Source organism: Urocitellus parryii, chromosome 3 (genome assembly GCF_045843805.1).
Source record: "Urocitellus parryii isolate mUroPar1 chromosome 3, mUroPar1.hap1, whole genome shotgun sequence".
In the NCBI taxonomy this organism is placed as follows: Eukaryota; Metazoa; Chordata; class Mammalia; order Rodentia; family Sciuridae; genus Urocitellus; species Urocitellus parryii.
Window position 1 is genome coordinate 104,042,362 of NC_135533.1, and position 24,909 is coordinate 104,067,270.

The 24,909-nt window shown below is 37.3% G+C and overlaps 1 protein-coding gene across 1 annotated transcript in view; it reads left to right on the top strand.

Moving 5' to 3' along the window:
- Abca13 (ATP binding cassette subfamily A member 13) overlaps nt 1–24,909 on the top strand; it is a 441,561-nt gene that overhangs the window by 169,673 nt on the left and 246,979 nt on the right. The window contains exons 32-34 of the mRNA XM_077796801.1: nt 21,041–21,155; nt 22,491–22,820; nt 24,631–24,700. Coding sequence (XP_077652927.1) covers nt 21,041–21,155; nt 22,491–22,820; nt 24,631–24,700 — 515 coding nt within the window. The remainder of the gene's footprint in view (nt 1–21,040; nt 21,156–22,490; nt 22,821–24,630; nt 24,701–24,909) is intronic.

Here is a 24,909-nt window from a genome sequence, read left to right on the forward strand (position 1 = left end):
AAACTTCCATGCTTGAAACTGGAGTTTGTGAAATGTCTAGGTAGGACTCTGATGTCATGCAATTACTTCTCTTAGTCTGCTCACTGGGATAACACAACATAACTCCTCAGAAGTATTTGTTTTACTTGTTTGAAAAAGGCAAACAAGCATTTTACTTCTCTGAACGATTTAAAGCCTTGAAGCCTCTTCTTCCTGTATGTCTGGTCTCAGAACATCTGTGTTTCTGGAGGCTTAGCATGCCTGCCACGATTGAGATGCAGTCTGAGATGGGTCTGGAACTCAGCCACCTGAGTAAAAAGTCTGAAACACATTTTGGACCATATACCACACTTGTTGAAATATTTGACTGGTTTTCTGTTAATTATTGAATTAGATACATATTCTTTAATTTTAAAATATATAACACTTAATGTGCTATTTGTCAGTGACTAGCCTTGGGGTGAATCAGTGCAAGTAACAGGTGAAAATCCATGCTCTATTGTCACTTATAGTTCAGGGAAGCATTTGTAGAGTGTCTACTCTACAAATACAATAAGGAAGAAAACTGTATTGGATGTTAAGGGCAATAAATACCATCATGTTAGGGAGGAGTAGAATGGGGGGCTCAGATTAATAAGGAAGCAGAGCTGGAGTTATGCTGGGGTAGACTCTGGCTGGAGGGAAATATTTAAGTAGACTTGAAGGAGTACAGAAACACAGGGGAAAGTGTGTTCTATGGCAGAGAAACAGCAGTGTAAAGGCTCTGGGGCAGGGGTGGTCTGGTGTATGTAGATTCGTGAAAGAGTGCATGAAGGCAAGAAAGGAAAGTCAAAGAGCTGATCACAGATTGTGTGGGTGCAGGTGATCTGAGTGCAATGGATCATGGAAGGGTTTTGAACATAAGTGATGTTTTCAAATCAAAAAAAAAAAAAAAAAAGCTTGTTCATGCTGTTGTATGGAGACGCTGTGTAGCTGTGAGAGCACAGAAATTACATGGGAGGCTGATGCAATGACCCAGGTGAAAGATGACTGTGACCTGGTTCAGAGTAGTGGCAGACAAAGTTGTGCGATTCAGTGATCAATTCTGGTTGCATTCTGGAAGCAGAACCAACAGGTCTGCCAAAAGATTTGATGATAGGTGTCAAGGAAGAATCCCCTATTTTGGTTCGAGTAACTGGATCATTGGAATTATCTTTAACTTTGGAAGTAAACAACTGTGGGTAGAGAAGGCTTAGAGTAAAAGAATACAGGCTCAATTATACACACTTAATTGGTTTTAGAAACATAGAGAAATGTTAAAAAGAGATTTCTTTGTTAAAAAATATTTACTTTTTAGTTGTAGTTGGACACAATATCTTTATTTTATTTATTTATTTTATGTGGTGCTGAGGATTGAGCCCAGGGCCACACACATACCACCGAGTCACAACCCCAGCCCTAAAAAAGAGATTTCTTTAGGAGGCTGGCTAGATCCAGTTGGAGGTATTGGTTTAGAGTCTTTACCATTTCAAAGGTATTTAAAATTCAGATTAGATGGCCTTACCATCAGAGGGGAGCATAGCCAGAGACACAAAGAGGGCCAAGACCAATGGCGTCCCCCACTGCCACCACAAAAAAGGTCAGGGAGGAAAGGAGACTGAGGTAGGAGGAAAGCTTATGGAGTCCTGGAGGCCAACCAGAGGAGTGACTCCAGTAAGGGGGAGAGTTCAAGAATGTGACTCCTGGGTAAAAAAGATGAAGGGGGGCAATTGGCGGGTAGCTTCAGAGGTAGGTAGGTGCACCACCGGGTACTTCACTGAGAACAGCTTCACTGATGTAGTGAGCATGACAACCAGACTGAAGTCCACATAAGAGACTTGGAGAAGTAGAATGGGAGCCTGCATCCAGATAGCTCTCAGGAGTTTTTCTATAACAGGCAGAGGATGGAGGGCAGTTTGAACAGAAGATGTGCTCTTTAGAGAAACATGTAGGATGCTAATGGTTTAGAGTCTTTACCATTTCAAAGGTATTTAAAATGCAGATAGTTCAGTGAGAGGGAAAACTGAAAGTAATAAAAGAGGTGGGGAAATTGTGTTCTTGAATAGTTGAGAGGAGACTTCAACAAGTACAGGAACTGGCTCATAGACAGAAACTTAGCAGTTTATCCATGATTACAAAGTCCCATCTATTTAAAAATTCCTCAGCTTCCTTGAACCCAGAGCTTACAGAGCTTTCTCTCTCTTCATGTAATATCTATCATTAACCCAAAGACCCACAGTTTTGAGAGGCCAGCGTTGATAATTATTAGGTTGATACTGTAGAGTTGAATAGGGAGCAGAACTTTGTGAAATTTAATGTTCTCATCAGTCCCATGATCCATGGGTGGTTATTATAAGGACAGTTTTTTTTAAATTGACACACAATAATTGATAAGGACAATTTCTGATTGGAACTATATCATACTTCATGAATATAAAGGATTTCAAATGTTAATCTATTGCCTCAAAGAGCAAGTCCACTCAGAAGGTTTTCAGAAAACAAAATCCACAGCAATACTCTAGAATTCTTTTCTACGAAAAAAAGAATATTTCTTTCAAAATGTGCCTATTATTTCTACCACAGCTTTTTTATTCCTTCAACTTACAGCATTCTGGATTTGGGTCTAAGAGAAGGAGAAATTGAATTTTTGGGTTCTGAGTGAACGATAGCTCCCAGAGTCCCAGCATCTGGACTTGGATATGTCTTGGGGGGAGTGGAGAATAAAGGGTTTACCAAGAATCATGCTCACAATGTTGGATTCCTGCTTTAAAAAAAAATCAGCTTGCTCCACAGCAGGCACACGAGAGGACCTTTTGTAATATCCATTTTATTTCTTAACCTTGCGCTTTACTTCCAGAAACCTTAGTAAACACCTCTTTCCTATTTGTCCATATCCATTGTTCCTAGAAGTTCAATTCCTGGTACCCCCAAGAGATATTAGAAGCCCCCTTTCCCTACCCAGACTCTGTCCTGTTCCACTGAGTGGGACCTAAACACCAGATAATTGATAGGAAGTAGAAGAAATATGCTCTTTAACTTTGTAGCCCTTCACTCCTTCAAGCCTACCCTCCTCATGAACTTGTCTTTCTGCTACAGAGGGAGGAAGTGGAGGAGGACATGTCTTGTTAAAGACTCAGGGAATCCTTTATTCAGTTTCTCTGTGCCCCACAGCAGCAACAGTAACCCCTCCCTTAAAATAGTATCACATTTCCAAACACTGGCATCTCATCTTTCCTGTTAGAAATTTATAAGCACAGCTGAAGCAATTGAGACTCATGTAAGTTATCTGTCCTCAGGTCTCATGGCATCTATATGGCTTTCATTCCAATTTTCTGATGCACTTAGGGCCCTTTCATTTTAAGCACTTTGTGAAGGACTCTGGACCAACAGGCAAGAGTGGCTGCCATTTCACTTCACTGTGTTGGAAAGTCTGGCACATTTTCTTGTTTCCCTATCAGAGCTCAGATTCAGCTACACTTCTTAACCTGAGGTGTGGACATTTGTGACAGTATCTATGGTCACAACAGGGCAATATATATTTAGTGCCTGAGGACCAGAGATGCTAATTGTACAGTTCTCTATGGGATGAAGAATAATCCTCACCAAATCCCTAAACACCCTTATTTAGAATCACCACACGCTCTGCCTCTGATATATTATTTCAGTGCCTTCATTCACTTGTATACTTATTCCTCCATTCATTTGTTCAAAAGACATTTTTTCTCCCTCATATTCACTGTAGACATGCATTTTTCTAGGTGCTGGGGAAATGCAGAGATGAGTAATACACAATTCTTGAGCTTAGGAAACTCATTGCTTAACACAGTAGGTAACATGGGTTCATAACTCTAAAAGAGACAAGAAAGGGAGAAAAACTGTTTGCATAGGTCCTGGGAGTGGCAAGAGTGGGTTAATCCTGACTGGTTTCAGGCCTTCACCCAACAAACCAAATATAGGAGAATCCCTTGACAAGGAGTCTGAATTACAGTTCTTAAATCTGCCTCTTTACAAATGTTGGACCCTGGGAGTGAGTGTTGCTTTTTAAGGTTGTATGATCTTTTTTGAGCTTCTGGAGTCCCTTTAGAGTGTCAGACTTGGAATGATGAGAGAACCAGGGCTCTCCCACCCAACAAAAAAACCTTTGGTTTCCAGCTTTGTACTTGCTGGTTGCAGGATCTTGGGCCAGTGATTTGACAGTTTTGAATTTCCATCTCCTCCCCTTGAATGGGATGTTGATTGCTGATTTGCAACCTGATTAGCTTGTAGTACACAGCAAATCATCTTGCTTGAGAGAAGCCCAGACTTGTGAAAGGACCACCGGAGGTGCTTTGAGCAGACTGGATGCTCCCAGTGGCAGCCTGTTCTGTTTTGGGCAGCTCTGTCAGAAAGTTCTTCCAACTTCTGATGCAGAAAGTCAGGATTGATTTGATGGCTTTGGATGGTTTTATATTTAGAGGTCTGGATGCATGTGGGCATCCTTCCTTCTCCCTGACCCTCCCGAGTATGTTACAAAAAGTAGGAACATTAGAGAAAGAGCATCCAGGTTCCCCTTTGCTTATTGCTGGGGGAGTGCACATACTTCCATACATAGCTGCATGCTGCCTAAAATAAGCGCCAATGCTCCTTGCTCTCCTTTCTCCCAACCTCCCCTTCCCATCCAAGTCACAAATCACAACAAACAGCGGCTGTATTGAGGAAGGCCATGGAGGACAGAACTGACAAGCAGTGGAAAGAGTAGAAATCTGCTCTCTCATTTTTCTGAAGGAGATGAGAAGGGTAAAGGTAGCGCTTAAGGAAGCAAGAGGCCAGGCACAGAAGTCTGATCTGTCTATAGCCATCCTCCAGCCCGGTTCTGGGCTCCCCCAGGATTGATGGTGATGGGGTGAAGGGAGAGAGGCAGGAGGAGAGGAATGAGCAGAGATGAGGTGGGAAGTGGGGAATGAAATTTGTCACCACCTCACATTTAAATCAAAGTCTGGCATCCTGACTGACAAGAACAAGAGCCAGTGTCTCTATGTGGTTCTTCCTGTTGTACAGTTTTGATTCAACTTGCTCATCACTTTTGTGTCTTTGAACTTGCTGGATGGTACTAATAGAAGCAAGCAACAGATGAAACACGAGTAGCAAGGGTTATTTAAGTGTAAATCAAGGAGGTGCCAGCTGCAGAAAAAGAAGTGGTGACAATTAAATGATTATGGAGATCAGAGTATCCTTTTAAAAAGCTTAAATACATAGAAGAGTTTAATTTTTCTAATCAGTGGAATATTGCTGTTATGTAAGTTTCAGAATAGAGATAAATACAAAGAAAATTCTGGAACATATTAGTTTGGTTCATGCTCCCATGATAATAGGATAATCTTATTTCTGAGGCCACTTAGATACCCCTGACTTTAATATGTTCTTTTTTTTTAAATATATTTTTTGATTTTTTAGTTGTAGTTGGACACAATACCTTTATTTTATTTATTTATTTTTGTGTGGTGCTGAGGATCGAACCCAGGTCCTTGCATGTGCTAGGAGAGTACTCTACCGCTGAGCCACAACCCCATCCCTAATATGTTCTTTTTATTGTTAGTTTTATAAATAAATTATTATCTAGCATGGAAAAATAGAAAAAATACTTAATATTGTATTAGTCCATTTTCTGTTGTTCTAAAAATACCTGGGGCTGAGTGATGTAAAAGAGGTGTCCTTAGCTCACAGTTTTGGAGGCTGAAAGCCCAAGATCTGTTGACCAGATGGGTTGGGCCTCTGGTGACAGCCCTGCCCCCCTGGCCCATGGCAGCATTACAACATGCTAGGGATTCTCACAGGGCAAGCATCAAAGGGCCTCCTCAGAATCTCTGCCCAGGGCAGGAGTGGGTGGAGCTAATCAGGTTGCTTTAAACATGAACCTCTTGCAAGTATTAATATTTCAGAGAGTGAATGAAGTAAAAAGTGGAATTCTTTCCCATTCTCCATTGTCCCACCTTCTCCAATTTCCTTCCCTCTTTTCCTGTGGTTACTTGGGTTTTACATATTCTTCTTTCATTTCTAAAATTCATTATGTACATAAATTATTTTACTCTTGTTTTATTTTTATTTTTCTCAAAGAGCACTGTTAGATTTCCTTGTTTCTTTTTTTCTTTTCATTGTTTCCTTTGTCTTTATCCTTTTATTTTACATTCTTTCAATATATTATGCTGTTTCTTTATAACTTGAGACTAATTGTTAATGAATAATTTTAGTGCTTTTCCCTTAAATTTATGTGGTTATCTAAGAAGATGACTTTTCTTTTGATTAGTGATTTAACTGTGACCCATACTGATGCAGTTAAAAGTTTATTATTTTCTAGATATTTGTAGTATGAGTTTCTATTTTCTCTTTGATTCAATCTTCTTTTCACTTCCAAATGGAAATTCTCATGAACTTTCAAACATATGTAAAATGAGTCAGTTTGCTGATGGTAAGTAATATTAAAATTAAACTATTCCATGAGAGCATATTTTTTTACCTATCAGATTAACAGAATCAAAATAGTTGCATCATATTAAATTGTGAAATTCAGTTGCTAAATCCTCAGTCTTACATTGCAGTTAAAAACATTATCTTTATTATTTCCACTTTGTATTATGGCATTTTTTTTTGTTCAACTCGTATATAATCTACTTTTGTGATTGATTCATAGGCACTGACAAGAATTTATAATTTGCTATTTTTAAGGTTGGAAATTTAATTTGTGATAATTGTGCTTTCTTAGAATCTATCTTTAATTTATGCCGTATTGATCTGTGTTAGTGTTATGGCCCCCATTACTTGGATGTTGCTGTCTCTTTCCTATGGAGTTTGATTCTTGAACTTCAGTGCTCTGTGCCTTTGTGCATCACTATGTAGAGCCGTGTTTTGGGTGTTATTTAATGCTTGAGGGCAGAATTATAATTTTGATGATTTTAAAATGATGAACTCTGCATTTTTATTCATTTTTAACTTCTTTTTCTTCCTCTCTGTACTTTCTTTCTTTACTAGTTTACTTTTATTTATTTGGTATTTACATTTGCTTGCTATGCCTTATGCCTTAATTATCCTTTCATTCAAAACCTTTCTAGAGTACTTTCTTTTAGTTCTCTCTCTCTCTCTCTCTCTCTCTCTCTCTCTCTCTCTCTCTCTCTCTTACCCCCTTCTCTCTCTCCTTCCTTCACTCTCCTGTCTCCCTACACCCTATCCAACATACACATCTTATAGTCTTCTGTCTTGTTTATCATATACTTTTATTTGCTTTTAAACTAATATTTAGGTTTTGTTCCAATGGTTACCTTTATAGTTATAACTTTATATAAAGAATATCAACACTTTATTTGAGGAATAAAAAGAAGTATTTTATTTCATCATATACTTTCTTTTTTCCGCTCTATAATATTAGTTGATATTATTGTTTTACTTAATGTCATCTTCCCTATTGTTAAAGACATTTATCTATATTCTGCATTTGCCAATATTAAAAAAAAACACAGCCTTTGGTTTTTGTCTTGAATGGACTGACTTTTCCTCTCTGATTCATTTCCCCTAGTCCTTCCATTTGTTTCTCATATTATTCTTACATTTAGGGAATATGACATTTCTAATCTACTTTGACACTTTAATTTACATTTTTGTTTTATTTTTTCTTTTACTGGAAAATATATTCACTGCTTATCATCAGCCCTTTCACTGTAATTTGCTAGTCTTAATGGGGTAAGCTGAAGTTGTCTTCTAGCACTTTCCTTAAGATGATCTCAAAAGATAGCATAGTGTTCTTTTATCTGATTAAAACTCTTTAGAAGACATCTTGGCTGGATATGAATTTGCTCACACTTTCCTTAATGTCTTGGCCTTTAATGTTACTGTGGAGAATACTGAGGCCACCTTGATATACTGTCTCATATCTGATTTGTAATTCGGACCAGGTGCCAGTAACTTGAAAAGTAAATAAAGTTACTAGAATGTATTTCATCATTGACCGTTCAGGAATGGTTTTCTGTGATATAGATGAATCTTAATGCACAGTTTATATTTTCTTTTATGGAACCCCTTATTGTATTTTAGCTTTACCAACTTGCTGTTTTACAATATTTTGTTTTTAAAATGATGTTATTACTACATTGTAGTTATACATAACATTGCAATTCATTTTGACATAATCATACATGCACAGAATATAAATGGACCCACCTCAGTCCTCAGTACTTCCTCTTACCCTTCCCTGCTTTCTTCTCCTGTTTTCCTTCTGATACTCTACTGGTCTTCCTTCCATTTACTTATAGAATTTTTAATTGTAGCTTTATAGGTACACATAAAGGGTTTATCAATTTAGATTATCATTTTAAAGAATCAATTCTTGATTGCATTTATCCTTTGTATTGTCGTTTTATTCTCAATTTCACTAATTTTGGCTCCAATCTTAATTATTTTCTGCTTTCTACTAATTTTGGAATTAGCTTGTTCTTCTTTTATTTTTTGAGGGCCTTGAGGAGCAACATTATATATATATAATCTTTCTATTTTTTTAATGTAGGTGCTTAATCGTATAAACTTTCCTCTTAGAACTGCCTTCATATGATCACAGAGATTTTGATATGTTGTATCTCTGTTCTCATTTATTTCTAAGAAATTTTTTTTATTTCTCTCTGAATATTTCTGTGACCCTCATTCAGAAGTGCATTATTTAATCTCCATGTGTTAAAGTGATTTCTGTTTTTTATCTTGTTGATTTCTAAGTTCATTCCATTACAATCTAATAGGATGCAAGAAATTATCTCTCTTTTTTTGGTACTTTTTAAAACTTGCTTTATGTCCTAAAATATGGTCAATTTTAGAGAAAGTTCTATGTGCCACTGAGAAGAAAGTGAATTTGGTTGTTGATGAATAAAATATTCTCTATACATATCTGTTAAATGTATTTCATTAATAGTACTTTTTAATTCTGAAGAGTTCTTACTGAGTTTTATGTCTGGATGACCTATCAATTGGTAAAAGAGGTATGTTGAAGTTATCCATTATTACTGTACTCTACTCTAATTTATCCTTTATGTGAGTACTATTTATTTTATGTACATAGGTGGGGTATAAATATTTACAATCATATCTTGTTATAGAATTATTTCCTTAACTTGTGTGAAGTGGGCTTGTCTCTTCTGATTAATTTTGGATTGAAGTTTACTTTGTCTAATAGGAGAACAGCCATCCCTATTTGCTTTATTTCTCCATTTGCATGGTATTGCTTTTTCAGTCTTTTCATTTTTAGCTTATGGTGTCTTGTCTCTAAGGTTAGTCTCATGTAAACAACTTTTTTTTTGGTGCTTGGGGATTTGAACTCAGGGCCTCATACATGCCAGGCAAGCATTTCACCATTGAGCCACATCTTAGCCATTTAATGATTGTGTCTGTTTTTTTTTTTAAATATTCTACTAATCTATGACTTGATTGGAAAAATGAGAACATTACATTCAGTGCTATTATAGAGAGTTTTTTGTTTGTTTGTTTGTTTGTTTGTTTGTTTTGGTGGTGGTGCTGGGGATTGAACTCAGGGCTTTGTGCATGCTAGGCAAGCACTCTACCAACTAAACTATTTCCCCAGCTCCCAAAAGATGATTTTATTGCTCTTCAATTCCCAACACTAGGAGAATACCAGATATTGGTGGACCCATTCAATTGTATCCTCTCCAGTTTCCAGTATCAGCACCACTTTGAGAGATGATCCTAAATTCTACTAACTACAATCACTTCAGAGTAAAGCCATGTGCAAAAATTCATGTGAAATGTTTTCCACAGTTCCTGCAACCCAAATATAAAATCTTAGCAATGTTCTGGAATAGGTGGAGAAATTAGTCTTTAAAGATAGCAAAGTCACTTGGGGCTGAGAAGGGGAAAGAGAGAAAGATAGGGCAAAGAATAAAAACATGGAAAAAAGAAAATATATAAAATAATAATCCAAATCAAGGTAAAAAGAAGAAAAAGATGGGTGTGGAAATATTTCAGGCAGAAGCAGGTAACCCAAGAGGGGAAAGAAGAACTAAGAAGAACAAATGCAAACCTGAGCTAGGAAAGAACAGAATGATTCCAGTTAATGCTTTAAAACATTAGAGGAAATGAAGTCAAATGGGTTGAGGGCATACTATTGAATAATAGGGGAACATTTATCAATTCAATATGAAAAGTAATATCTGTGAGATCAAAATTTACATTAGATTGGTTTATGATAATCCATGCCAACATGTAGAAATAGAACAGAAGGTTCTTTAAAAAAAAAAAGGATATAGATGAAAATATATCCCCATCAGATAAACAGTGATAAAACTGGAAGAAACACAGAGCAAATAGATACTGCATAAAACAATATGACAAACTACATGGAAAATAGCTATGGGATATACAACTAAAGGAAACAAAGAGTTTAAAAGAATTATGAAGTAAAAAAAAAAAAGAAATTTTTTTAAAGAACCTTCTGTTCTATTCTTCTGAAAAGAGGGTCCGGGGGTGGGTGGCTTCTCACACTTTCCACTTAATGTGCTTCTTGACACCCACGTACCACCTGCTGCTGTGCCCATTTCCCCTTGGGGTGAACCACTTTTGAGAAGTGTATTTTTGATAGCAGAGGTGGTTTGCTTCTGAAATCTCTGTAATTTACGTTTCTGTGTGGTTCCAAATATTTGGGGGTCTCTTTCACACATGTAACAAAACTACAATATATTTTTTCCCCATCTTCCTGTTGATTTTTGGACTAGTTCACACAAGTAGATAAAAAGGCTGCATTGTAATATCTCATATCTTATCATCTCTCATCTCCAGTTTTTCATAATATTCACTTTCTACCCAATGTCTTCCATCAGGTATGTGTGTGCAGAGTGTTTGATCTTGCTTTGGAACCTGAGGCAGTTGTTGCAGAATTCTCAGGTTCGGGTTGGTCCAATTCCAAGCCTCTGGTGTCTTTTTTCTTGACACAGTTTCAAGGGTCCACAGAATCCACAACATGGAATTCTAACCAAAATGACTGTAGTATCTTAGGTAAGATTTGGACAAGATACCCATTGATTCTTTCAAAAGATTTGAGGTAATGAAAGAATAGAGTTCAATAGCTCTACCTCTACTGGCCATTAAGTAAAAAAGAGGAAGTTCATGAACAAACTTTTTCAACCCCTAAGTAAACTCAGTATTAGTTATTTTCAAATTTACAGGTTCTCTGAGTTTCTTCTTTGTGGTAAATTGTTTTACTCTGCTAGAATAGATGTCATTTGTTGAATGTATCAGTGGATATATTTATGGTGCTTCCTGTCATAGATCTCTACCTGCTCTGAACAGTACAAAAGTGATTATTAGACAATTCCAGAAAAAACACAAAACAGAAAATCTGAAACACTGTATCATCTATACACAGTCACTGTATAATGTACAAGTTATCCACTTAAAAATGTGATTCTCTATGCCAGATTTAGGCCCAGGCCTTGGCCTGGACCACCATTGCCCACCTGTGTGGGAGCCCAGGCCCAGCTTAGGCCCAGGTCCACCTTCCTACTGGCAGACCTATGCTGGAGCTCAGAACCCCGCCTGCCAACTGGCAGACCTACTCTGTATCCCAGGCCCAGGCCATCACCATAGCCCTCCCCATGTAATAGCCTCCACTTTGCGACAACAGAGGCCTAGAAGCAGCTGCATCTTGGAAGAGGCATCCCAAAGCCAGTGTAAGGCCCACCCTTTCAGCCCCATCTCTAAAAGGGGTTGCATTCAACTTGGGGCACCTCCATTGCTGTCTCGAGTTACCTCTGCTATTGCTGCCACCATCTTTAGTTGCAGTTCCTGGGGGACACAGGCATGGTCAGGAAGCCCAACACCAAAGTGAGGTACAGATAATCTGCATAGACACTACAAAATTCTAGGGTAGAAACTGTAATATCTCAGATCTGCACTGGAAGAAAGGAAGACACATAGACAACATGAAAAAACAAAAGAAGAAAGTGCCCCAAACAAACCAGGATACTACAATAATAGAATCCATAGACAGCAAAGTTGATGAAATGTCAGAGAAGGAGGTCAGAATATACATAATTGAAATGATCTGTGAATTAAAGAACGACCTAAATGAACAAATACAGGTAAAAATTGATCACTCCAACAAAGAGATAAGAGAGAAAATACAGGCAACCATTGATCATACCAACAAAGAGATAAGGAAGCAAATACAGGTAGCAAAAAATTACTTTAAGAAAGAGATAGAGATTCTGGGGCAAAAAACAATCATAAATCCTTGAAATGAATAAAACAATAAACCAAATAAAAAACTCAATAGAAAGTATCACCAACATACTAGATCACCTGGAAGACAGAACATCAGATAATTAAGACAGAGTATATATACAACCTGGAAAACAAAGTTGATCACACAGTGAAGATGGTAAGAAACTATTAACAGAGCATCCAAGAATTATGGGATAGCATAAAAAGACCAAATCCAAGATTTATTGGGATAGAGGAAGACACAGAGATTCAAACCAAAGGAATGCACAATCTCTATGAGATATCAGAAAATTTCCCAAGCATGAAGAATGAATTGGAAAATTGAATACAAGATACTTATAGGACACCAAATGCACAAAATTACAACAGATCTACACCAAGGCACATTATAATGAAAATGCCTAGTATACAGAATAAGGATAGAATTTTAAAGGCCGCAAGAGAGAGGAATCAGATCACATATAGGTGGAGACCAATTCGTAACTCAGCAGATTTTTTCAATCTAGACCCTCAAAGCCAGGAGATCATGGAATAATAAATACAAAGCTCTGAAAGAAAATGGATGCCAGCCAAGAATTTTATATCCAGCAATATTAAGCTTCATATTTGATGATGAAATAAAAACCTTTCATGATAAAAAAAATGTTAAAAGAATTTATAGTGAGAAAGCCTGCACTACAGAGCATCTTCAGCAAAATATTCCAGGAGGAGGAAATGAAAAACAACAATGAAAATCAGCAAAGGGAAGAATTCACTGAAGGAAAAGCCAATCAAGGGAGAAACCAAGTCCAGTTAAAAACCAAAAATAAACCAGAATATCTGGGAATACAAATCATATTTCAATAATAACCTTGAATGTGAGTGGCCTAAACTCATCAAACTGACAGATTGGATTAAAAAAGACCCAACAATATGGTGCCTTCAAGAGACTCATCTCACAGGAAAAGACATCCACAGACTGAAGGTGAAAGGGTGGGAAAAACATACCACTCACAAGGACTATGTAAACAAGCAAGAGTTTCCATCCTCATATCAGATAAAGTAGACTTCAAATCAAAGCTAGTGAAAAGGGATAAAGAAGGACATTTCACACGGCTTAAGGGATTCATTCAAAAAGATATAACAATTATAAATTTTCTGTCTCCCAAACAATAGGGCATCTATGTATGTCAAACAAACCCTTCTCAAATACAAGAACCAAATAGACCACAACACAATAATACTGGGTGACTTTAATATACCTTTCTCACCACTGGGTATATCTTCTAAACAAAGAAACTATAGAACTGAATAATACAGTCAATAATTTGGACTTAACAGACATATATAGAATATTTCATCCATCAATGAGGGAATACACTTTCTTCTTAGCAGCACATGGATCCTTCTCCAAAATAGACCATATGTTATGCCACAAAGCAAGACTTAGAAACACACAAAAAAAATTAGAGATACTACCCTGCATTATATTTGATCATAATGGAATGAAATTAGAAATCAATGATAAAATTAAAAAGAGAAGCTACTACAACACCTGGAGACTAAACAATGTGCTATTGAGTGATGCATGGATAGCAGAAGACATCAGGGAGGAGACAAAAAAATTCGTAGAGATAAATGAGAGCTCTGCTACAACTTACCAAAATCTCTGGGATACTATGAAGGCAGTGCTAAGAGGAAAGTTCAATACATTAAGCTCATTCATTAAAAGAAGAAAAAGTCAACAAATAAATGACCTGACATTACATTTTAAAGCTCTAGAAAAAGAAGAACAAACCAACACCCAACATAGTAGAAGACAGGAAATAATTACAGTCAGGTGGAGATCAATGAAATCGAAACAAAAGAAATAATTCAAAAAATTGACACAACCAAAAGCTGATTCTTTGAAAAAATAAATAAAATTGACAAACCCTTAGCCACCCTAATGAAAAGAAGGAAGGAGAAAACTCAAATTATTAAATTTTTTGATGGAAAAGGAAATATCATGACAGTCACTATTGAAATACAGAAGACAATTAGAAACTATTTGAAAATTTATACTTCAGTAAAATAGAAAGCCTTGAATACACAGATAACTTTTTAGAGCCATATGATCAACCAAGACTTAGTCTAGAGAACATACACAATTTAAACAGATCAATTTCAAGCAAGGAAATAGAAGACACAATCAAAAGTCTACCAACCAAGAAAAGCCCAGGACCAGAGGAATTCACAGCTAAGTTCTACAAGATCTACAAAGAAGAATTAATACCAATACTCCTCAAATTATAGGAAAGGAAGGAACCCTTAAAAAACTTATTCTATGAAGCTAGTATCATCCTGATACCAAAACCAGGCAGAGATATATCAAAGACAGAAAATTTCAGACTAATACCCTTGATCAACATTGATGCAAAAATTCTCAATAAAATTCTGGCAAATTGAATACAAAATATATTTAAAAATAGTGCACCATGATCTAGTGAGGTTTATTACAGAGATATGAGGTTGGTTCAACATATGGAAATCAATAAATATAATTCATCACATCAATAGATTTAAAAATAATAATCATATGATTATGTCAATTGATGCAGAGAAAGCATTTGACAACGTACAGCACCTTTCATGTTCAAAACATTAGATAAATTAGGGATAGTAGAAACATACCTCAACATTGTAAAAGCAATCTATGCTAAACTCAAGGCCAACATCATTCTAAATGGAGAAAAATTGGAAGAATTCCCTCTAAAAACTGGAATAAGACAAGGATGCCCACCTTTACCACTTCTATTCAACATAGTCCTTGAAACTCTAGCCGGAGCAATTAGACAAAATAAAAAGATTCAAATAGGAAAAGAAGAACTCAAACTATCATTATTTGTTGACACCTTGATTCTATATTTAGAAGATCCAAAAAAACTCCACCAGAAAACTTCTAGAATTAATTAATGCATTCAGCAAAGTAGCAGGATATAAAATCAATACCCATAAATCAAATGCATTTCTATGTATCAGTGATGAATCCTCTGAAAGAGAAATTAGGAAAACTTTTGTGCATGGTGACAGAAAGGAGTTCAATTTCATTTTGTTGCATATGGATTTCCAGTTTTCCTAGCATATTTGTGGAAGATGCTATCTTTTCTCCAGTGAATGTTTTGGCACCTTTGTCTAATATAAGATAATTGTAATTTTGTGGGTTAGTCTATGTGTCCTCTATTCTGTACCATTGGTCTACTGGCCTATAAAACTTAACTCAAAATCGATCAAGGACCTAGGAATTAAACCAGATGCTCTGTGTCTAATAGAAGAAAAAGTAGGCTCTAATCTTCATCATGTAGGATTAGGCCCCAACTTCCTTAATAAGACTCCTATAGCACAAGAATTAAAAACAAGAATTAATAAATGGGATGGATTCAAACTAAAAAGTTTTTTCTCAGCAAGGAAACAATCTGTGAGGTGAACAGAGAGCCTGCATCCTGGGAGCAAATGTTTTTCCCCTCACACATCAGATAGAGCACTAATCTCTAGGTTATATAAAGAACTCAAGAAGCTAAGCACACACACACACACACACACACACACACACACACAAAGCAAAACAAAAACAAAAAACAAATAACCCAATCAATAAATGGGCCAAGGACCTGAAGAGACACTTCTCAGAAAAGGATATAAAATCCATCAACAGATATATGAAAAAATGCTCATCATTTCTAGCAATCAGAGTAATGCAAATCAAAACTATTCTAAGATATCATCTTGCTCCAGTCAGAATGGCAACTATTATGAAGACAAACAACAAGTGTTGGCAAGGATGTGGGGGAAACGGTACACTCATATATTGCTGGTGGGACTGCAAATTGGTGCAGCCAATTTGGAAAGCAGTATGGAACTTGGAAATCTAGGAGTGCAACCACCATTTGACCCAGCTATTCCTCTTCTTGGACTATACCCAAAGGACTTAAAAACAGCAAACTACAGGGACACAGCCACATCAATATTTATAGCAGCACAATTCACAATAGCTAAACTGTGGAGCCAACCTATATGTCCTTCAGTGGATGAATGGATAAAAAAAATGTGGCATTTATACACAATGCAATATTACTCAGCGTTAAAAAAGAACAAAATCATGGCATTTGCAGGTAAATGGATGGTGTTGGAGAAGATAATGCTAAGTGAAGTCAGCCAATCTCCAAAAAACAAATGCTGAATGTTTTCTCTGAAATAAGGAGGGTGACTCATAGTGGGGTAGGGAGGGAGAGCATGGGAGGATTAGATGAATTCTAGATAGGGAAGAGGGGTAGGAGGGAAAGGGAGGGGGGCGGGGATTAGCAAGGATGGTGGAATGTCTTGATCATCATTACACAAAGTACATGTATGAAAACTTGATTTGGATGTCAACATACCTTATATACAAACAGAGATAAGAAAAATTGTGGTATATATGTGTATTAAAAATTGTGATGCAAAAAATACATGTATAATGGCATAAATTGATGTGAACATACTTTATATACAGAGATATGAAAAATTGTGCTCTATATGTGTAATAAGGATTGTAATGCATTCCACTGTTGTTGTGTATTTACAAAAATAATAAAATAAAAAAAGAAATTAGGAAAACTACCCCATTTCATAATATCCTCAAAAAACAAACAAACAAAAAAAACTTGGGAATCAACAAAAGAAGTGAAAGACCTCTACAATGAAAACTATAGAACACTAAAGAAAGAAATTGAAGAAGACCTTAGAAGATGGAAAGATCTTCCAAGCTCTTGAATAGGCAAAATTAAAATTGTCAAAATGGCCATACTACCCAAAGCAGTATACAGATTTAATGTGATTCCAATTAAAATCCCATAGTCATTCCTAATATAAATAGAAAAAGCAATCATGAAATTCGTTTGGAAAAATAAGAGACCCAGAATTGCCAAAGCAGTCCTTATCAAGAAGAGTGAAGCAAGGAGGCATCACAATACCAGACCTTAAACTACACTACAGAACAATAGTAACAAAAACAGCATGGTATTGGCACCAAAATAGATATATAGACCAATGGTACAGAATAGGGGACACAGAATCAAACCCACATAAATACAGTTATCTCATACTAGACAAAGGCGCCAAAAACATACACTGGAGAAAAGATAGCCTCTTCAACAATGGTGCTGGGAAAACTGGAAATCCATATGCATAGTTTAGTTTAGTTTAGAAACTAAACCCCTATCTCTCACCATGCCCAAAACCCAACTCAAAGTTCACCAAGGACCTAGCAATTAGTCCAGAGACCCTGAGCATAAAAGAGGAAAAAGTAGGTCCAAATCTTCATTATGCAGGATTAGGCACTGACTTCTTTAACAAGACTCCTAAAGCACAATAAATAAAGTCAAGAATAATAAATGGGATGGATTCAAACTACAAAGCTTCTTAGCAAAAAGAAACAATCAAGTGAAGAGACAGCCTACATTTGGCAAGCAAATTTTTGCCACATGTATGTCAGATAGGGCACTAATCTCCAAGATATATAAAGAACTCAAAAAACTTAACACCAAAAAAACAAACAAACAACCCAACGAATAAATGGGATAAGGAGCTGAACAGACACTCTCAGAATAAGATATACTTTCAATCAACAAATATATGAAAAATTGTTCAACATCTCTAGTAATTAGAGAAATGCAAATCAAAACTAAGATTTTATCTCATGCCAGTCAGAATGGCAGTTATCAAGAATAGAGACAATAGTAGATGTTGGTGAGGATGTGGGGGAAACGGCACACTCAAACATTGCTGGTGGGAATTCAAATTGGTGCAACCAATCTAGAAAGCAGTATGGAGATTCCTTAGAAAACTTGGAATGGAACCACCATTTGACCCAGCTATCCCACTCTTTGGTCTATACCCAAAGACTTAAAATCAGCCTACTGTAGTCATGCAGCCACATCAATGTTTATAGCAGCCCAATTTACAATAGTTAAGATGTGGAAGCACTCCTAGATGTCCTTCAATATATGAATGGATAAAGAAACTGTGGTATATATACACAATGGAATATTATTCAACATTAAAAGAGAATAAAATTATGGCATTTGCAGGTAATTGGATAGAGTTGGAGAATATCATGCTAAGCCAAATAAGCCAATCCCAAAAAAACAAAGGCTGATTGTTCTCTTTGATAAATGGATGCTGATCCATAATGGGAGGAGGGGGAATGGGGAAAATGGAGGAACTTTGGGCAAAAGATAGGGTGGGGAGGGGAGGGAACATGGGGGTAAGAAAGATGGTGGAATGAGATGGATATCACTACTCTAGGTACATGTATGACTACACATATGGTATGACGCTACATTGTGTACAATCCAAGAAATGAAAAGTTGTGCTGCAATGTGTACAATTAACCAAAAAAGAAAAAAAAATCTTGTTAGTATCTGGTGCCATAGTTATAGAATCCATAAAAGTCAATTTCAAATGTACATTGTAAAATTTTTACTTGAACACTTGACACAAACAGGTGAACTTCTAGAACTCAAGTAGGTGTTAGAGTCTTCATTGAACTCCTCCACTGAAACTTTCCATCTGCCTCTGACCCAGTACATTCGCCAGGATGGAAGCGGACTCTCTGTGGGGCTGTGAGCCGTGCCCTGGTCAATCACCCTGAGCCCTTCCCCCAGCCTTTCCCCATGTCTTCCTGCTGCCTTTATCTTCACATATTTCATTCCTTTTGAAAAAAAAAAAAACAAAAAACCTTTTTTTGTTGTTGTTTAAGGTTTACAATGACTGCGGATTATAAATGTTACATAATTCATGTGTGCTATATATTTTTATATCTATATAGATAAAGAGAAAAGTCCAAATAAAGAATCAAAGTTAGATAAGATTCCAGAATTTAGAAATAATTGCTGTCTTAATTGGCTGGTTTAACACTGTTCTAGAATAATCCTGGGCATATGCACAATTATGCAAATATAGGTAGCTAGATATTTACCATTTTACATGGTCTGGTGTCCTGATATTCCATGCAATAATGTTGTGGGCTTCTTTCCACATCAATAAAACTAACTCTGGTTATTAAAAAGAAAGTGTGATTCTCCAACAACCCAGAACAATTGTCATAAGCAGAAAAGTGAGTAAAAACAAAAGTTAATTCCCTTTTTCATTTGTTCATCAACAAAGTTTGGCTCAGTGGGAAAGTCCCCTATCACCTGAGCCTCTAGCATGGGAGGCTGGCACAGGTAGAGAGAGCAGCTTCCATGTTGTAGTGAATGCCTTGAAGGAGAAGTCTGATGGGACCCTGGAGACCATCACTGCAGGGACCCATTGGAACTCTCCCCTTTTCCAGGGTCAACATCTGTAATGGCTCCCTTGTCTCCTGTTCAGATGGCTCCTGTCTGCTATAATGTCCCCACTCCTCTCTCCAGAGGACTCCCTGACCTCTGGAGTTAATTGTTTAACAGTTAAACAGTCCATTGTTTGTGTTACATTTAATGTTTCCTTCTTAAAAACCATACTCCTAATTTTATCACCTCACTGTTTCCTCCTCTCCTTTTCTTTGAATCCATTCTTGGTATCCCCCTTTTTTTTATCTGCTAAAATCCAGAACTTACCCTGACATGGGAAAGTCCCTGCATTATCTGGCCCCAGCTGGTGCTCACATCCTATAGCCTGCTGATTCAGGATGGTTTGGCCACTCCTGGTTGGGTTGTGTCTGCTCCGACCTCTGTCCCTGGCACTTTCCTTTCCTCAGTTTATCTGCACTTTGCTTAAATATTTCTTCCATGGTGACCTTGCCTAATGCCCCTGTCTAAAAATCATCCCTTTTATTGTTTGTAACAACTGCTGCTTTCCTCCTCATAGCATTGATCCCTTCCTGACTCCATGTGACAAATCTCTTTGTTTATTGGTTGATTTTATGTCCCCTGCCATATGTTAGAATGAGGGAGTCTTTAATGGTAGGCCCTCTTTCTGTGTGGTTCATGTATGTATCATAGGGCCATTAATATGGTTTGCACCTTTGGTTGGTTTCAGTGATGGATAGTTAATGTGTGAATCTAGAGCTCACTTTGGCATGGGAAGACAGAGAACCCAGCAGTTACCCCAGGATTGGGGTTAAAATGTCCACATTGAAAGGATAGGTACAGGAGAAGTTGTTAGTGGGGAGACTGAGAAGCTGCCTAGCAGTGGTGGAAAGCCAAGTGTTGTTCTGAAAGCTAAGAGGGGTGAGGGAAGGAAGGAATGGGCCATGTGGCCAGCTGAGCAGGCAGGAAGGAAAGGTGTTGAAAACTTCTTACTGGATTTAAGGACATGACCTAAATGGTGTCCTTGTCGTGTATTAGAAATGGAGCCCAATTAGAATATTTTGAAAAGTGAATGTTGGAGAAATAGGGAGATGTTTATTTACCAGTTTTTGCATATTTTATAAACAATTACCTATAATCAATTGCTGTCATTGATTGAGGAGAGAAAAATGGTTGGTCCCAATTAAAGTGGAAGAAATTGAAGTCATAGAACAATGACCTCTTTTCTTCCTCTGACTTGTGCTGTCTATAGCAGGTGTCAGAAGATTGGGTTGGGCTGTGGCTACTTGAGGGACCTCAAATTAGTTGTATCTCCTGCATGGATCTCCTTCATGCATTTGTATACCTTCAAAGCTGAAACACTAATCACAGCAGCCCTACCTAAATCCTAGGCCTGTTGAGACCTTGCTCTTGGAGGTGCATGATTTGTAAGATGACTTTAAAAAGCTCAGATGGGTGCAGTACTCATGAATAATTTCTCTTGCCCTCAAATGTGACTGAATATGCCCTTACAGATTCTTGAACAACGTCGGTTTCTTTTTCCCTCTGATAATGATGTTGACTTGGATGGTATCGGTGGCCAGCATGGTCCGAAAACTGGTTTATGAGCGGGAGATCCAGATAGAAGAGGTAAATGGCCTTAACCTTGCTTGTGAGACTTTGGAAATGATCCTGGGCAGTGACTTGCTCAGGCCTTTCTGTTTTGCCTCTCTCTTCTCAGCTGGGCCTCCTAGGTATGGTCCCACTGCATCCCTATTGTAGGAACATCAGGTTATGTTGAAGTCTGAAGTGCTGCCAGATTTTAACAGATATTTCTTATTGAGATGGAAGAAAACCAAAGAAGAACCATATGACACTGAAAGATCAAATCCAGCATTGCTCACTTAGCGACTTTCATAAAAATTAGAAAGACTTAACAGCAGACTTTCCACCTTAATCTGTCATTAGAACTCTCTGCGAAAGCATTGAATTTTTGTCCTGATATTGCTGCAACTTGAAACCATCAGACTTAAAGAATGAAAGATGATAAAAGTATCTGGTGAAGACGTGACTGTCTGTTGATTTCTGAAGAGCAGTGAGAACAGAGACAAGGGGTGCACGTCATTGACTTATTGAGTATTTATTAATTTGCAGAAATAATGTGTTGAAGTTAAATGTACTGTTCTTCAAATTTGACAAATGATGCAGAGCACTTGCATCCCTGTTTAGCATTTTCCTATTTACTATCTATCTACTCATGAGTGTTTCTCCCCCACCACTGAGTATCCACTTGCTGGGCTCCCTACTGCCACCAGCCAGTTGGCCAGCCAGAGTGTGTCTGAGAGGCACATGTACTCCTTCCATCATGTACTCATCAGCACCATGCCCAAAGATAACACAATACGATTGGTGAGAAAACAGTAGTTTCATGGAAGAATTGCTTTATCTGTATTACTTCAACCAGGGGTATTTTGAAAAACATATTTTCTAAAACAGGCAGTGATCCTCCAAATTAAGATACTTAAGCACCAGTGTTTCTTTCCTTTCTCTTTGTCCTTATTAAAAGAGAGAGACAGAGAGAGAGAGAGAGAGAGAGAACAAACTAACACAAATGAAATGCAAAATGAACAAAAGTGAAAACAAAGATAATAAACCCTCAGTAAACAAGAAAACACAATGGGACTGTAGTTCACCAAACTTGAGGTCTAAGCCACCTGCCCCTACCCATTGAAGCTCTGCTCTCACTGGTGAGATTGTTTTTATGTCTGAGTTTCAGTTCTCCCCTGAAGCAGTAAAGACCTACTTTGTAAGGTGCTCATGAAAATCACATGCTGAGCTCTGGATCAAAGTGCCCTTTCTAGGGCTGAATTTGCAAGTCATGCCAGTTTACCTTTCATTGGTACTCCTTCTCTGTCCCACAAGCTGCCCTGTTCTTTCTGTGGTACCTCCTGCTATGACAACTCTGGGTTTTCCCTCTGTTGACAGTACCTGCGGATGATGGGAGTGCATCCAACAACTCACTTCCTGGCTTGGTTCCTGGAGAATGCAGTGGTGCTGACCTTGAGCAGTGCTGCTCTGGCCATCATTCTGAAAACAAGTGGCATCTTCACCTACAGCAATGCATTCATCATCTTCCTCTTCCTCCTGGATTTTGGGGTGTCAGTTGTTATGCTGAGTTACTTCTTGAGTGCATTTTTCAGCCAAGCTAATACAGCAGCCCTGTGTACCAGCCTGGTGTACATGATCAGCTTTCTGCCCTACATAGTTCTGTTGGTTCTGCACAACCAACTAAGTTTTGTTATTCAGACATTTCTGGTAAGTGAGTTGTTCTATAAAGGTGCAAAATAAAATAAAGCAGGGATCTACGCAACAACACAAAACCACCACCCTTAACTTGCCAGTTTATCATGTTCTGACCTAAACAGGATTTCTGATATTTACTTTCTTTATTCTACCCACAGATGCAAAACTTACAGTAGTAGTTCATTGAAATTGTGGTGGTTTTGCTGGATGGCAGCCCACTAAGAATCGTCATTTTTCTTGTAATGGGGGCTCTTGGAAGACTCTGAGAAATCAGTGGCATCCTTAAGGATGCATATCAGTTTAGTTTCTTTTTGTTTCATGCGTGGAAAGAAATAGATTTCTGAAGCTATTTTAGAAGTAAAATATAAGCATTTTTCTTGATGCATCATGAATTACATCATATAAGTGGAAAGATCTCTCTGTTAGCAATGTCAGAATCGCTCATCCATTAAAATGTACCTTATGAAAAAGAATAAGAATGGTTTCAGGTCTGCAATATAAGATACATAGAAGATGGAAACTTATTCTTTAATGACTATTGTCCGGCAATCCCAGTGCCTGATGTAGCAGGAACCCAATTAATGTGGGAGAGGTGAACAATTCACTATTAAATCAGTCTTTCATTAAATCAGTGTCATACCTATACCCATTTGCATTATGCTTGAGTCTTTATGATCTCCAATAGGTCAGGTGATTTTCTTATATTGCAGTCTATTTGGATGTGTATATGGAGTCACTTTGAGGAGGTACCAGGGAGATTTGGTTGGAATCTGAGGGGTATTTAAAGTCTTTTGAAAGTCCTTGGCAGCCCCAGTGAGTGTATCGATCACTTTTATGCTCATTTATGGCCTGACAGTGAAATATATCTGTGAAAGCCCAATTATTTTTCTTCAACTCCAATAAACGACTGAATGCTGTGGGTTTTTTTAGTCATGTACACACAGCATTAATATGCATACACGGTAAAAAATGGTTCCATTCAATTAATGTTTGGTCCATTGATATGTGTTTATTGATTTGAGTAGCTTAATTCACCATCTGTGATAACAAATAATTTGGTGCTAATATGAATTAGATGTTTTTAGAATAATTAACACAAGTGGGACCATTTAGTGTTCCTCCCATAGAACTGGGTAGAAAGAGCCATTGATGAGCTGAGCTAAATTTCTAATGCTGTCAATTTTATTTTTACTTCAGTCTTTATATTTAAGGGTTCTATATATTCAGTACTTGATTTCCTTTTTACATATTCAAATGTTTTCTAGCAATTGAAAAAAAATCTAACTCTGGTACATTATATTTGTAAATGTAAGATGCTTTTTCAATAGGCTTTCTATTTTTTTGTTTTCTGACATAGGTCCTCCCCACTGAAGATAAAATAACATTTTCCTTCAGTACACTCTCTTTCTAGTGTAGAATAATGTCCATATTCCATCAGTCTGTTTGCAGTGTGCTCCAGGGCATTCACTTAATAATAAAAAAAACCCAGTAAATTGCTCCATTCCATTTTCTACTGTTTCTTGTTACACATTTCTGTATACAGTGCATTGGATTTATGACACTTCAAGCATTGCAGAAAAGAGAAGTAATTCCTTTTAACATTAAAAACTAGCTTGTTAGCACACTGTTCAGAGAGGGTTGACAGTCTGCTAAGACTTTCAGGCTCAGATATTTAAATTACTGCCTGAAGCAATGGTTTGGCATCCTCGGAATCAGAAAGTGTCATGGTATCTCTCTTTGAATTTGGTATTGTAGATTTTCTGTGGTCCCAATCAAACACTAATGTATCGTTTTTCTCCTTACTCCACCAATCTGTGGGCAGTGCCTCCTCTCAACAACTGCCTTTGGACAAGGAGTATTTTTCATTACATTCCTGGAAGGACAAGAGGCAGGTAAGAGGACACATTTTTGGAAAATGACTCTCAGTGACTCAGGTTTTTGGAAACTTATAGGTATTCTGCAAGTGATATAGTAGAAAGGCTGCATTACCAAGTGAAGCATTTGGAAGGAGATTCTGACATTTGATTTCATTGATGAAAATACTTCCCACCATCAATTTGTCTCCATTTTGAGAACAATCAAGAATAACCCTTGCAGCCCT